At 57.1% G+C, this 14436-nt stretch overlaps 1 protein-coding gene across 2 annotated transcripts; it reads left to right on the plus strand.

Moving 5' to 3' along the window:
- The first annotated feature begins 1827 nt into the window (after positions 1-1827).
- LOC122173185 (uncharacterized) lies at positions 1828-11535 on the plus strand. 2 transcript variants are annotated; one of them, XM_065573888.1, is made up of 4 exons: positions 1828-2816; positions 3775-3866; positions 4017-4058; positions 4377-11535. In XM_065573888.1, the coding sequence occupies exon 4, from the start codon at positions 8325-8327 to the stop codon at positions 10938-10940; it is 2616 nt and encodes an 871-aa protein (XP_065429960.1). In that variant the 5' UTR covers positions 1828-2816; positions 3775-3866; positions 4017-4058; positions 4377-8324; the 3' UTR covers positions 10941-11535. The 2 variants fall into 2 exon arrangements, with proteins under 2 accessions (XP_065429960.1, XP_065429961.1); XM_065573889.1 differs by lacking the exon at positions 3775-3866.
- The last annotated feature ends 2901 nt before the right edge of the window (positions 11536-14436 follow it).

The raw sequence follows: 14436 nt of genomic DNA on the forward strand, positions 1-14436 counted from the left end.
CACGCCGCCTTGCCCAAGTGGTAACTAAGCAGAACATCTTCCTGTTTCAACATTCATAGCTCCTAGAAGTTGTTTTTTTCAAACACTGAATACTGCGAAGTTATGAGTTTTAACAGTTTTTTTTTCTTTTAAACCACAGCACTGAATGGTATTCTAAAATTGTTTTCCAAATATTCTTAAACTCCCAGTTTACCTCTGGATGATGTTCATTGTGAAAAGTATTGCAGGTCTAATAATAATATTTGGCACTTTTGTAATTCACTGTCCAACCTGTGTTTTGTGCCCTCCTCTGGTGGATTTTTAGAGGATAACTGTATAGCTACCAGCTAAGGGAGTTATATCTTGAACTCAAGTAGTAGAAGCTCATGCTTTTAAGTCTGGATGGCTCGGGTTCAATCTTTGGTGACTAGCTATGATGGAGGTTGCTACACTTATAATTCCTTTAATCAGAGGTTCTGAATATGCTTTGTTGTAGGCAGAGCTAGCCTATAGTTAAGCAACCGAAAATTTAGAATGGGAAGTGTTGAAATGTTGGGAAGCCTTATAATTTTGCCAGTCTGGAACGAACATCCCATCTGAGGAATGGGGGCGGGGAGAGAGGAGAGTGAGACAGGACCAGGAAACTGGGACAAGGAATCCAGAGCGGTAGTGGGGGGCAATTGAAATCAGATGAGGAGTTGGGGTGGGTTAGACAGCAATAGGATAGACATAGACTGGAGGGGACGGGGAAGAAGGGTCTTTGACTACTAGAGACCACTCCATTCAGGAGCCTGGAATAGACCCAGGATTCCTGAGTTTCACAGTTCCTCTTCTGTCAGCAGATATCTGTGAAACCCACTGGCAAAAAAAGTGTCTCATCCCCCTATAGAGCTGATCTATCACATATAGGATGACAACCTACTGCCTCTGCCATCACTTACTCCATTAGCTCACGTGGTAGAAGTCTGTGCAGTGGATCTAAAGGTTCATCGGCAGGGTTGGAGCCATGTGAGTTTCACGATGATTCCACATGCCAGAATTTCTGGGGCAGTTCAGTTTTGATTTTTACAAAAAAAACCTGGGGAAATGCCTACAGAAATAGGGTGACCAGATGCCTGAATAGGGGAATCTCAAGCAGGAGTAGAGAGGTTATTTTATCTCTGTATTTGGCACTGGTGCAACCACTGCTGGAATCCTGTGTCCAGTTCTGGTGTGCACAATTGAAGGAGGATATTGATAAATTGGAGAGTGTTCAGAGAAGAGGCACAAGACTGATTAAAGGATTATAAAACATGCCTTATAGTGATCGACTCAAGGACCTCGATCTATTTAGCTTAACAAAAAGACTGTTAAGAAGTGAGTTGGTTATAGACTGTAAGTATCTACATGGGGAACAAATAGTTAATAATGGGCACTTCAGTCTAGCAGAGAAAGGTAGAGCATGAGCCAACGGTTGGAAGTTGCAGCTAGACAAATTCAGACTGGATATAAGGCATACCTTTTCAATGGTGAGAGGGTTATGGTGTTTTTCTAAAAGCTTTTTCTAAAAGCTATCCTCTAGGAATTATTTTGGGAAAGTTCTATGCCTGTGCTATACAGGCGGTGAGACCAGGTGATCACCGGATCCCTTCTGGGTTTATAATCTCAGAACTGGGTACATCAGTTCACATGCAAAATTCTCATTGAATTCCATAGGTGTCCTTGCCCTGTGGCTTGTGGTGCGGGCTGCAGCAGGGGCCATACAACCCCTCTCGTAGCTTCCTAGGGCCCCCTCTCATGGCTCTGTGCATCTGTCTGTCATTGTCGTCCTCTCCCTCCCCCCCCCCCCCCCCCCCGCCGCCGCCCTGCTCACCCAATGTATCCTGATATTTCACTCTTGTGATCTGGGTCACCCTACTCCTGAGGTCCCTTCCAACCCTGATATTCTCTGATGCAGTATGGACGTCATGGATAATTCAGTCCAATGGAGAGAAACAGAATCAAAAACACTATTTTATTTAAACACCTTCCACCCCCCCCTCTCCTCCCCCATCCCCTCTTGAGGACTCCTGACCAACTTAACAGCACAATACATATGCTAACAAACAAAGCTTTTGTTTAAGTTTGTTAGCGTGTGTATTGTGCTTTCAAAGCCCTATAAAGAATGAATGCTCCCCCTAGCCCTGTTCTGCTCCTTAAAGGAGCAGAGCGCAGCCCCACCCCCCACTCTGGGGGGGGGGAGTCGAGCCCCAAGTCTTTCCGGTGCCCCAACCCACTAAAAATCTCTTGCCGGTTCTTTGCACTCGAGGGTACTGCCCTCAGGTCCCCGCTCACCCTGACGTGCGTCGCCGACTCCGTCCCAGCCCCCAGCTATCGCTGGGTTCTCAACGGCACCGACACTAAGGAGACCGGGAGCAGCTTGACCTTTAACCCCATGACCTGGGCTCAGCAGGGCACGTACGAGTGCCGGGCTCACAACCCCGTCACCAGCCGCACTGCCTGGGTGTCTGTCGCCGTGTGGGTGACAGGGACGGGTGAGTCCCCAGGATGGAGCAACGCGCTGCAGACACACGGATCCCAGTGCTGGCACCAACGCCCCAGCGGGCTTAGTACTGGGTGCTCCCCCCTGGCAGTCAGTGCTGTCCCCAATGGGTGCTAGGGGGTGCTGGGCTGCAGGGAGTGGGGTGGGGGGATTGTGGCTGAACCATCTGATCCAAATCCCCTCCCCACCCCCGTCTCTCCTCCAGCCGCCCATCGCCCTGGTGCTCCTTCAGGTTTCTCTCCCGGGGCCGTCGCTGGGATCGTCATCGGGTCACTGGTGGGGGCGGCGCTCATCGGAGCCGGGGTCTATCTCCTCTGTGAGTAACAGCCCCCCACCCCCTGGGGAGCCAGGACTCCTAAGTTCTATCCCTGGCTCTGGGAGGGGAGTGGGGTTTAGTGGTTAGAGCAGCGGGGCTGGGAGACTGTGACAATGCGGTTCTGGTGGAACACAACTGAGAGTGCCAACTCAGGACAAATTGCTCAAACAGGGCAGTTACAGACCAAGGCTGGGGTTTTTCCACCTCTAAGCCAAACCAAACCAAACCAGCCAGACTAGGAGGACTTCCACTGGCTAACCACAAGTCTCACAAGCAATTCCCTTAGACACTCCAGTTTCCCAGTATTATCACCAGTGCCACTCGTTATGGGGACAAAGGGTTATGAAAACCAATACCCCAGTAAAAGAAAAAGGTTCTCCTGATCCCAAAGGACCCAGCCCCAGACCCAGGTCAATATACAAATCAGATCTTACCCACAAATCACGCTGTTGCCAATCCTTTACAATCTAAAATCTAAAGGTTTATTCATAAAAGGAAAAAGATAGAGATGAGAGTTAGAATTGGTTAAATGGAATCAATTACATACAGTAATGGCCAAGTTCTTGGTTCAGGCTTGCAGCAGCGATAGAATAAACTGCAGGTTCAAATCAAGTCTCTGGAACATCCCCAGCTGGGATGGGTCCTCAGTCCTTTGTTCCGAGCTTCAGCTTGTAGCAAAGTTCCTCCAGAGGTAAGAAGCAGGATTGAAGACAAGATGGAGATGAGGCATCAGCCTTATATAGTCTTTTCCACGTGTAAGAACCCCTCTTTGTTCTTACTGTGGAAAATTACAGCAAAATGGAGTCTGGAGTCACATGGGCCAGTCCCTGCATACTTTGCTGAGTCTCAAGGCATATTTGCCTTCTCTCAATGGGTCCATTGTATAGCTGATGGTCCCAGATTATATCAATAACGTCACAGAGACAGACCCCAATTCCAGTGTCTCTGATTCCTCCAGACGCTCGCTGCCAGAATGAAACCCCCAAGGAGAACGGGGCCCCCGTCCTGGTGTACGAGAACCTGCCCCCGACAGCCTGGGTGGGGTCTGCGGTGAGTGACAAGGGCTCAGCCCCTCCCTCTGCTATTCCAGTCCCGCCCCCTCCTCTGCAGGTGCCACTCAGTCCCCCAAGCTCAGCTGGAGGGAGGGGGGGGTCCTCTGGGGTCTGGTGGTAACAACCCTCTTGCCTTTGCCTCCTGCAGGCCAAGCCCAGGAGCCCCCTTGACCCCAGCCCCACATACCAGGTGAGCACCGGCCCCTTGTGCTGTATCCTCCCCGTGAGGGGTGGTTGGACCCAGTGGGGGGAGGGGAGGAGATGCCCCCCCCAAGCCCTATGGCTGGGAACGGGGCTGGTTATCACATCCCAGAGCTGGGGGGGGGGGGCAGAGTGAGCCACAGGGGGACCAGCCAGGAGCCCCAGGGCTGAGCGGGGGACCCAGCACTGAGGGGGATGGGAGGGGCTTTGGGGCCAGTGCGGGGAGCTGGGGGGCTGTGTCCTGCAGGGCGGGGTTCCCAGCTCTCCCCTGGGGCGTCTCTGGCTGAATCATCCCCGTTTTCCCCAGACGCTGCAGCCCCGACAGCCGGACGTGTATGAGGACCTGAAGAAGTGACGCCCCCTCCTGCACCCCGTGCATGCTGGGAGGGGCCCGGGGCATGCTGGGAAAGGCGAGTCCCTGAGCCTGGGTCCCGCTGCCCCGGGGACGTCCCGTCGATGAAGCGTTAGAGGGCAGGAACAGTCACCACCTGGCCCAGGGGGTCCGTCCGTCCGTCTGTCCATGCTGCTTCCCTGGGGCCCATCACCGCAGCGTCTGGGCCCCTGTGAGGAGATCAGAAAGTCGGCGCCGGTGACTGGCTCCGGCTCCGTTGTGCCCAGCACAGGATTTGGCTTGGTGACGTCTCACGACCAAACACCCCCAGCCTGGGCACGTGCCCTGTTCTCTGCCCGCCTGACCTGAGCCTGGCGCTCTGTGTCCCACACCAGGCCGCGGGAGCTCCCCACTGCACGGAGGGGCCCGGGAGGCTCAGTGACTGGCCAGGTCCCAAGGGGAGTCTGTGGGGCTGCAGGGACTCAGACCCGGGTCTCCCCAGTGCCCGGCTGGTGCCCAAACCAGGGCCAGGCGCCCCTGCCCAGGGCTTCCCCCGACCCTCCCCCCAGCGCCCGGCCCCGCGTCTTCCCCTCCCTGGGGCAGTTCTCCCCTGCAGAGCTGTGAGCAGCGAATCCGACCCGCCCGGCCGGGACCCGGGTCCCTGGCAGGGCACAGGGCACCAGGGTCTCACGGGTCCCCCGGCTCTAACGTCTCCAGACCAGCCCCCAAAGGGGCTCAGGAGGTCCCTGCCCAGAGCCGGCAGCGCTGGGCGCAGTGACCGTGGTGAGCCGTGTGCCGGGGGCACGGCCGGAGCTGTGTCTGGCCTGGGTCCCAGGGGCTGGTTCCAGCCGGGCAGCGGGAGGCTCCAGGCCCATCCCTGGCAGACAGGAGGCACTGGGCCATTCTCTCTGTGCCTGACTCTGGGGGAGCTGAACCCCACAGAAGCTGCCAGGAGCGGGGTCGGGGCTCTGGGAAGCACATTCCCATTTTATTCTCCATGTCACCCATTGTCCCATTAACTCCATAAGAACGGTGATACTGGGTCAGACCAAAGGTCCATCTAGCCCAGTGTCCTGTCTGCCGACAGTGGCCAATGCCAGGTGCCCCAGAGGGAATGAACAGAACAGGGAACCATTCTGTGATCATCCCCTGTCACCCATTCCCAGCTCCTGGCAAACAGAGACTAAGGACACCGTCCCTGCCCATCCTGGCTAATAGCCATTGATGGACCTGTCCTCCAGGAACTTATCTAGTTCTTTTCTGAACCCTGTTATAGTTTGGCCTTCACAACCTCCTCTGGCAAGGAGTTCCACGGGTTGACTGCGTTTTGTGAAGTAATTTCATTTGCTGACCCCTAGTTCTTGTGTTATGAGGAGTAAATAACAGGAGCCCCCAGCGGCTCCTTCCCCCAGCTCTGGGCTCTGGCTGGTCCAGACACTCAGCCTGGTTTGCTCTGTAAGGCCTGGCCGTGCCGGGGCTGAGCGGGGCGCTGGCTGGGGGAGGGGTCACTGCTCAGCTGGGGGTTCGGGGCCTTGGGGGGCAGCTGGGAACTCGGCCAGTGGGTGATTCGGGGGACGATCATTGACCTGTCGAGGGCTGAGCGGGGGGTTGTGCTGCCTGCAGAGGGGGGTCGGGGGTCTGACCCCCAGCAGGGCCAGACGAGGCTCCTCACAGTGGGGCAGGGGGTCACAAGGGGCCTGCCGGTGCAGGGGGAGCAGAGCGGGAGCAAAGGCCCCACCCGTGAAGGAGCCAGACCGCGGGAGCCCCCGGCGCGATCCGGCCCCAGCAGGGCCAAGGGGACCCCAGTGCATCTGGCCCGGAGCCCGGCCGCGCTGGGCACTCGCTGCTGCCCCCTGCTGGCGAAGCGTGGCCCAGCCCCCCGCAGGGCTCAGCCGGACAGGGGCTGCCCCGGGAGGGAGCTCTCGGCCCCACTCCTGGTGAGCCAGGGGGCGGGCCCGCTGGCCCAGGCCTGATTTGCTTCCCTGTGTAGATAAATCTCTGATAATTTTCATATGACTTTATATTGTGCCTCTTCATGTAACCTTGTAGTGGGTCTACCCATGTGGGACCTCTGTTTTCATGGGACTTTGTATCAAAGTCTCATATAGAAACCTTGTTCTGATGAGCCTTGGTATAATGTTATAGCCCCTAAGGATAGAATAAGATAAAAGAAAAATGTCTTTTTGCTAGCAGTAGAACAAGAGCTCTTCCCCCGGGCCCCCCATCCACCCACACTTTGTAATCAATTGCCCTGTTGAATGAAGGAGGTGTGGATGAGGAAGGCGGGAGGCAGCACCTCCAGACAGCTGCAACTCTTGAAGAGGGGCTGGGAGCCAGACCCAAGGACAATAAAACGTGTCAAGTGGGCTCACTAAAGAAGATCAGACATATTGATGGCCTCGGGGGGAGGGGAGGGACGTTAGAAGCAAGTACCTTCTTTTGAAAACACCCTCTTTGAACAGCATTGGGACAACCCCCAGAGAGAAGCAGCACAAAGGACCAATGGACACAGACACGGATTTTGAAGCTGGTACAGATTTGCATAAGAGAAAAGCTGCTATAAATGTGAGGTGTCTTGCAGAGGACCACGGGTCTCATCTTGTCAACACGGGAGCATCAATCCGGATCGGCAGAAGCCCGGCTCCACCCCTCCCACATCTAACTCACCTGGCCAGTGCAGTGAAGGGGAGCAACTAATTGGTAACAACAACAAGACAGAGTGTGCTTGTGTGAGTGCATGAGTGTAATATATTAATTGATTGATACATGTATTACCAATAAATGTGGCGCTTTGCCTTATGTCACGGACTCACAGATCGTGCCCACTCTTGGCCCCATGCGTTCCGTGGGGGGTGCCCCTTTCAGTGTGACAGCCCTTCTCGGGGGTCCACTCTCTCCCGGGGTCAGGCCCCTCCACCTCCTGGAGCCGCACCTCTCGGAGCCTTAGCACGTCTGTCTCTGCCGTGGGGCCCCTGTGATGAACTGGGATTGTTCTTAATGTGGTCTTTGAATGCTGAGTGGGGAGTTTGGCTGGGACGGTCTGCATTGGGGGATGGGAGACTGGCCTTGAGGGAAGATACCTGAGCATGTAACGTGAGAACCCAGGAAGGGGGTTGCAGGCCTGTGACGAACTGGGCCTGTTCTCACTGTGGTCTGTGAATGCTGACAGGGGAGTGGGGCTGGGATAGTCTGCATTGGAGGATGGGATCTGCCGGAGGGCGCATACCTGAGTGTGTAACATGAGAACCCAGGAAGGGGTTGAAGGCCAGGTGACTCCTGAGCCCGGGAAACTGAACAAAGGCTGTGGGAGGGGTCGCTGAGGGCAGAGTGCTGGAAGCGAGCTGGAGAGATGGCTGGGAGACAGAGATGGCTCTGACCCCCCCGAAGGGGGGTGGGCTGGAATGCCCTGGGACCCCAAGCTGGACTTAACTGAGGGGGTCCTGTTGTCTGTGCCTGCAAGACCTGTCTTGGACTGTATTCCTGTCATCCAAATAAACCTTCTGCTTTACTGGCTGGCTGAGAGTCATGGTGAATCGCAGGAAGCCGGGGGTGCCGGGCCCTGAGTCCCCCAATACTCGGTGACAACTGGTGGCAGCGGTGGGATCTACTGCACCCCGTGGACGGCGCTTCCTGCAGTAAGTGACTGGGGAGCAGTAAAACGAAGGGGGATTGACGGGGACCAGGCCTGCTGAAGAGTGGGCGAGAGACGGTTATTACCCCTGGGAGTGTGTGACCAGCGAGAAGGACTTTTGCAGTAACAGGGTTCCCCGGGGGGATCGCAGCGAGTGGTCCCAGGGGCGGAGGAGTCTGCAGCTCGACCCTGGCAGAGAGGCGGTGACCTCGAGAAGGGCTGGCACACTAGGGGTCCCCCTGGGAACTGTGGGGAGCTGTGAGCACACAGGCCGGTGAGTGGCCAGCAGGAAGATGTATGCCAAGCGGCTTAAGAGCGACCTGGTGGAGCTGTGCAAGCAGAGGCGGCTGCGCATTGGGAGGCTCACCAAAGAACAGCTCATTGCCCAGCTGGAGGCGGAAGATCGCGCGAATGAACTGATCCCTGTGTCTCAGGGAAGCAGCCTGGCAAATGCAGCGCAGGCACCAGTGTCTGTCCCAGCTGGGAGTGGTCAGCCGGCTGCTGAGGGCTTCCCGAGACCCCTCCTTCCTATGCCTAGGGGAAGGGTGGGGAGGAGCCCAGCAAATACTGAAGGCGCCGTGACCCCGCCGGCCAGCAGGGGATCCCCCCGGCGAAGCCCGCCGGCCAGCAGAGGATCCTCCCGGCGACGTTCGGCATCCGTGGAGCGGAATTGGCTGGAATGGGAGAAAGAGCTAAAACTGAGAGAGCTGGAGGATCGTGAACGACAGAGACAGCATGAACGGGAGGAGAATGAGAGACAGAGACAGCATGAAGAGAGACAGAGACAGGAGAATGAGAGACAGCGTCAGCATGACCTGGAACTGGCGAGATTGAAGGGCAGCGAACCCCCGGCTGTGGTGGGTGAGGTGGGACCCAGGACTGCACGGAGCTTTGATAAGTGCATCATGGCCCCATACAAGGAGGGGGAGGACATGGATGACTTCCTGGAGGCCTTTGAGACGGCCTGCGAGCTGCACCGGGTTGATCCCGCGGACAAACTCCGGGTCCTTACCCCCTTACTGGACCCCAAAGCCGTGGCATTGTACCGCCAACTGGGAGAGGCAGAGAAAGGGGACTACGAACTATTCAAAAAGGCCCTGCTACGTGAGTTTGGGCTGACTCCTGAGATGTACCGGGAAAGGTTCCGGAGTCAGGATAAAACCCCTGAGATCTCATATCTGCAACTAGCCGTCCGCATGGAAAGATACGCCAGCAAGTGGGCTGGTGGGGCCCAGACGAAGGAGGACCTGATTAAACTGCTGGTACTGGAGCAACTGTATGAGCGGTGCCCCTCCGACCTGAGGCTGTGGTTGGTGGACAGAAAGCCAGAGAACCCGCGACACGCAGGGCAGCTGGCTGATGAGTTTGTAAAGAGCCGGTCAGGGGGTGGCAGGGAGGAGCCCCAAAGGAACAGGCCCGCCGCGATGCAGAGAGAGAGTCACCCTGGGACCTCCCAAAGGGGGAATATGGGGAATCCCCTCCCACGGGGAATGCCCAGCGTCAGGGACAATCGACCGGCTCGAGGGGACCCATGGGACATGAGCTGCTATTACTGCGGCCGAAGAGGCCACGTTCGGGCCCAGTGCCCCAAGCTCAAGGACAGACTGAGCAGACCGAACCCGCACCGGGTTAACTTGGTAGAGGCCCAGACGGACGAGGGGCAGGCTTCTCACGCAAGAGGGGCTGGCAGCTTATCAACTGCTCAAGAAAGAGAAGGGCCCCAGGCCAGCTTCTCTGGGGGGCCAGATGCTCCGGATTCAAAGTTCTCCGTTTACAGGGTTGGCGCGGGGCTGTCCCTGCGGAGCGAGTGCCTTGTTCCCCTGGAGGTGGATGGGAAGAAAGTTTATGGATACTGGGACACGGGCGCAGAGGTGACACTGGCCCGGCCCGAGGTGGTGGCCCCAGATCGGGTGGTGCCCAACACCTTCCTGACCCTGACCGGGGTGGGCGGGACCCCATTCAAGGTTCCCGTAGCGAGGGTACACCTGAAATGGGGGGCCAAGGAGGGCCCCAAGGACGTGGGAGTGCACCACCATTTGCCCACTGAGGTGTTGATGGGGGGGGACCTAGAGGACTGGCCAAGCAGCCCCCAGACCGCCTTAGTCGTGACCCGCGGTCAGAGCCGGCGAGGGGCACTGCGCCCTGGCCTTGGGGGGGGTGCCTTGCCTGAGGCGCAGGACCCTAACCTGGTGGGGAGGGAGCGCCCAGGGACACGGCTCAGGGAGGCTGCAGCTTCGGACCCAGCGGGCGAGAAAGAGCAGGTGGCCATCCCTGTCCCAGCTGCTGAGTTCCAGGCCGAGGTGCAGAAAGATCCCTCCTTGCGGAAGATAAGGGACCTGGCCGACCTCAATGCGGTACAGACCATGGGACGAGGTGGCCGGAAAAGGTTCCTGTGGGAGAAGGGGTTCCTGTACCGAGAATGGGCTCCCCCAGGGAAAATGGAGTCAGGGGGGATCAGGAGGCAGCTGGTGGTACCCCAGAAGTATCGCCGCCAGCTGCTGTGCCGGGCCCATGACATTCCCCTCTCAGGGCACCAGGGAACCTGGCGTACCCAGCAGAGGCTGCTACGGAGCTTTTACTGGCCTGGGGTCTTTGTTACTGTCCGACAGTACTGCGGATCCTGTGACCCCTGTCAGAGGGGGAGGAAGGCCTGGGACAAGGGGAAAACAGCTTTAGGACCCTTGCCCAGCATAAAGGAGCCTTTCCAGAGGGTGGCCAAGGTAAAAAGGGCGGCTCTAAACCAAGAGAGCCCAAAGCACAGACCTCCAGACTGGAGCGCTGGGAGAAGACCACAGCCCAGTTGGAGCCCCAGAGGTATGGGGGTGGGAAAAGGGCACAGGCCGCATAAACCTTCCCACATGCGAACTGCGAGTGCCATCAAGCACCCCCGACCTAAGGGGGGGGCGTGAAACTGGAGGGGCCTGGTGTAATTCTCACCAAGGAATGGGAGGGATGCGGGGGCATCCATGGGAACGGGGGTAGGTTCGAACTTCCCCGGGTCACTGGCTAAAGTGACCCTGCTCAGTTCGGTCTCGAAGGGGGGAGAGATGTGACGAACTGGGCCTGTTCTCACTGTGGTCTGTGAATGCTGACAGGGGAGTGGGGCTGGGATAGTCTGCATTGCGGGATGGGATCTGCCGGAGGGCGCATACCTGAGTGTGTAACATGAGAACCCAGGAAGGGGTTGAAGGCCAGGTGACTCCTGAGCCCGGGAAACTGAACAAAGGCTGTGGGAGGGGTCGCTGAGGGCAGAGTGCTGGAAGCGAGCTGGAGAGATGGCTGGGAGACAGAGATGGCTCTGACCCCCCCGAAGGGGGGTGGGCTGGAATGCCCTGGGACCCCAAGCTGGACTTAACTGAGGGGGTCCTGTTGTCTGTGCCTGCAAGACCTGTCTTGGACTGTATTCCTGTCATCCAAATAAACCTTCTGCTTTACTGGCTGGCTGAGAGTCATGGTGAATCGCAGGAAGCCGGGGGTGCCGGGCCCTGAGTCCCCCAATACTCCGTGACAAGGCCAGGTAACACCTCTGCTCCGGAAACTGGACAAAGGTTATGGGAGGAGCTGGGGAGAGACGCTGGAGAGAGTGGGGGTTTTTCAGGAGCTGACTGGTGTAATGAAGGGGAGCCCAGATGGGGCTCTGACCCCCCCACAATGGGGCTGTGGTGCCCCTGGGACCCCAAGATGCACCTAACTGAGGGGATCTTGTTGTCTGTGCCTGCAAGACCTGTCTTGGACTGCGCTGGAATTGATATGCAAACTAGATACAATCAACTCAGGATTGAATAAGGACTGGGAATGGCTGAGCCATTACAAACATTGAATATATCTCCCCTTGTAAGTATTCTCACACTTCTTATCAAACTGTCTGTACTGGGCTATCTTGATTATCACTTCAAAAGTTTTTTTTCCTCTTACTTAATTGGCCTCTCAGAGTTGGTAAGACAACTCGTGTGTGTGTGTGTAATATATGTTTCACTCCATATGCATCCGATGAAGTGGGCTGTAGTCCACGACAGCTTATGCTCAGATAAATGTGTTAGTCTCTAAGGTGCCACAAGTACTCCTGTTTTTGCGGATACAGACTAACACGGCTGCTACTCTGAAACCTGTCTTGGACTGTGTTCCTGTCGTCTAAATAAACCTTCTGCTTTACTGGCTGGCTGAGAGTCATGGTGAATCGCAGGAAGCCGGGGGTGTGTGTGTGCAGGGCCTTGTGTCCCCCCACGTTCCGTGACACCCCCTCAGGAAGTCCCCTCACTCTGGACCCCCGTGGCCTCCGCCCCCACGAAGGGGTCAATTCCCCCCCGTTCTCTAGCCCAGAACGACTCTCAGCCAGCGTAACACAGGAGGTTTATTGAGTGTTGAACACAGCACAGGAAACTCTCTGGCCTCAGGCCTGGCCTCCCTCAGCCCAGCACATCCCAGTCTCCCTGCATCCAGGTGGGCTCTGCCTGCTCCCCCTCTCCAGCCCCGAGCCTCCCTGCTCCCAGCTGGGCAGCTGATACCCCCGGCCCCAGGCCCCGCCTCTGTCCATTGTCTTCTCTCCAGGGAAACAGGGTCGTAAACCGGGGCCTCCTCTCCTCTCCGCCCTCCTCTGGCCCCGCGGGCTGGAACCGGCTGGTTAGGTCACTGGGTCCTCACTCTGCAGCCCATTGTCCGCCCACTGGCCAGAACCGGCTGCGTCTCCTGAGCTGGGTCTCTGGGTCGGGGTGTCAGGTCACCGGTCACTGGGGTATCCGTCCTCCAGGCCATCGGCTGTGGTCCCAAGTTCCCTCTCCAGTCCTCTGTAACAACAAACTCCCTCTCCTCTCCCCTCGTTAAACCAGTAACAGCAAACCATTGGAAAACCACAGAAAAAACAAGACAATCCCCCACTTCGTCACAACTTAAAAGATCCTGTGCAGTACTTTAAGTACAACATCTGTGCTGGGACCCATTTGCTGCTGGGGGGCCGGGCTGGGTGGGGCCCAGGGAGCCGTGTCTGGTTACGGTGCCGCAGGAGACGGGTTTAGTGGATGTTTGGATCCGACGGGCAGCGCTGGTTTGGGCTTTGTGACCCCAGCTTGTCCGTCCGGCTGGGCGGGGGTCTGTGTCAGGCTGGGGGGGTCTGTTGCCTGTTTCTGCTGGTTCCTGTTCCCCACGTGCCCTGTCTCTCGCCCTCGGTTGCTTCTCTTTTCAGTGAGTCTGACTTTCCTCCTGGCCGTGCCCTGTCTGACCGCACGGGGGGAGGGGCGGGGGGGGGCAGGTTTGTATAATTTCTGGTGGTGCCGAGAACAGGTCCAGGGCCGTCCCTACCCATACGCAAAGTATGCAGCTGCGCAGGGCACCAGGAAATTTGGGGCACCACATTTCCTGGTGCCCTGTGCTGCTCCAGCCCCTGCCCCGCCTCTTCCCCAGGGCCCTGTCTCTGCTCACCCCAACCCCACCTCGCCCCGCCCTGCCCCGCCCCCTCTCCACCCCTTCCCCAAAGCCCCTGCTCCACCCTGCACTCACCGGGCAGCAGGAAGTGGAGCAACCCAGCCCCAACCCCCTCCACTCCACCGGCTCGTGCTGGGGGGCGGTTCCCCCCTGCCCCCCCCAGCCTGCTCCTGCCCCCACGCTGAGGCCTAGGGCCCCACACAGCTCCACCATGGGGGGGGGGGCTGCGCAGGGCACCATAATGGCTAGGGATGGCCCAGAACGGGTCCAACCAGGACAGGTAAGTTCCAGTAGAAACCCCTTATGCTCTCTTAGCAAATCTGACTAAATTGTCTAGAGTCCAATGATTAAAATCAGATTGTCTCTTTGCCTCGATTATTGACAGACATTGCTTTGGAAAAGGGCCCGGTTTCCCTTCAGAATGGCTGCAGAGAAACCAAGAATTCTCTTCCTTTCACTTTCCCTTTTTTAAATATTTTCACATCTATCAACTGTTCAATTACCTCCAGCCTCTGCAGGGTTAACTTCTCACTCGCTTTCCTTCAATCACTCGCTTATCTCCCAAAATGACACCTTCATCACCCCAGATATCACCCATTCATCCAGCCCAGACTTCTTTAACTTGCCGGCAAGAATACTGTGGGAGACCGTATCAAAAGCTTTGCTAAAGTCAAGGAATAACACATCCACTGCTTTCCCCTCATCCACAGAGCCAGTTATCTCCTCAGAGAAGGCAATTAGGTTCGTCAGGCATGACTTGCCCTGGGTGAATCCATGCTGACTGTTCCTGATCACTTTCCTCTCCTCTAAGTGCTTCAGAATTGATTCCTTGAGGTGTTGCGGATTGTGGGGGAGTTAGGGCCCTGCACCCCCGGCTTCCTGCGATTCACCATGACTCTCAGCCAGCCAGTAAAGCAGAAGGTTTATTTGGATGACAGGAATACAGTCCAAGACAGGTCTTGCAGGCACAGACAACAGGGCCCCCCT

Source organism: Chrysemys picta, chromosome 20, assembly GCF_011386835.1.
Source record: "Chrysemys picta bellii isolate R12L10 chromosome 20, ASM1138683v2, whole genome shotgun sequence".
NCBI classification, from domain to species: Eukaryota; Metazoa; Chordata; order Testudines; family Emydidae; genus Chrysemys; species Chrysemys picta.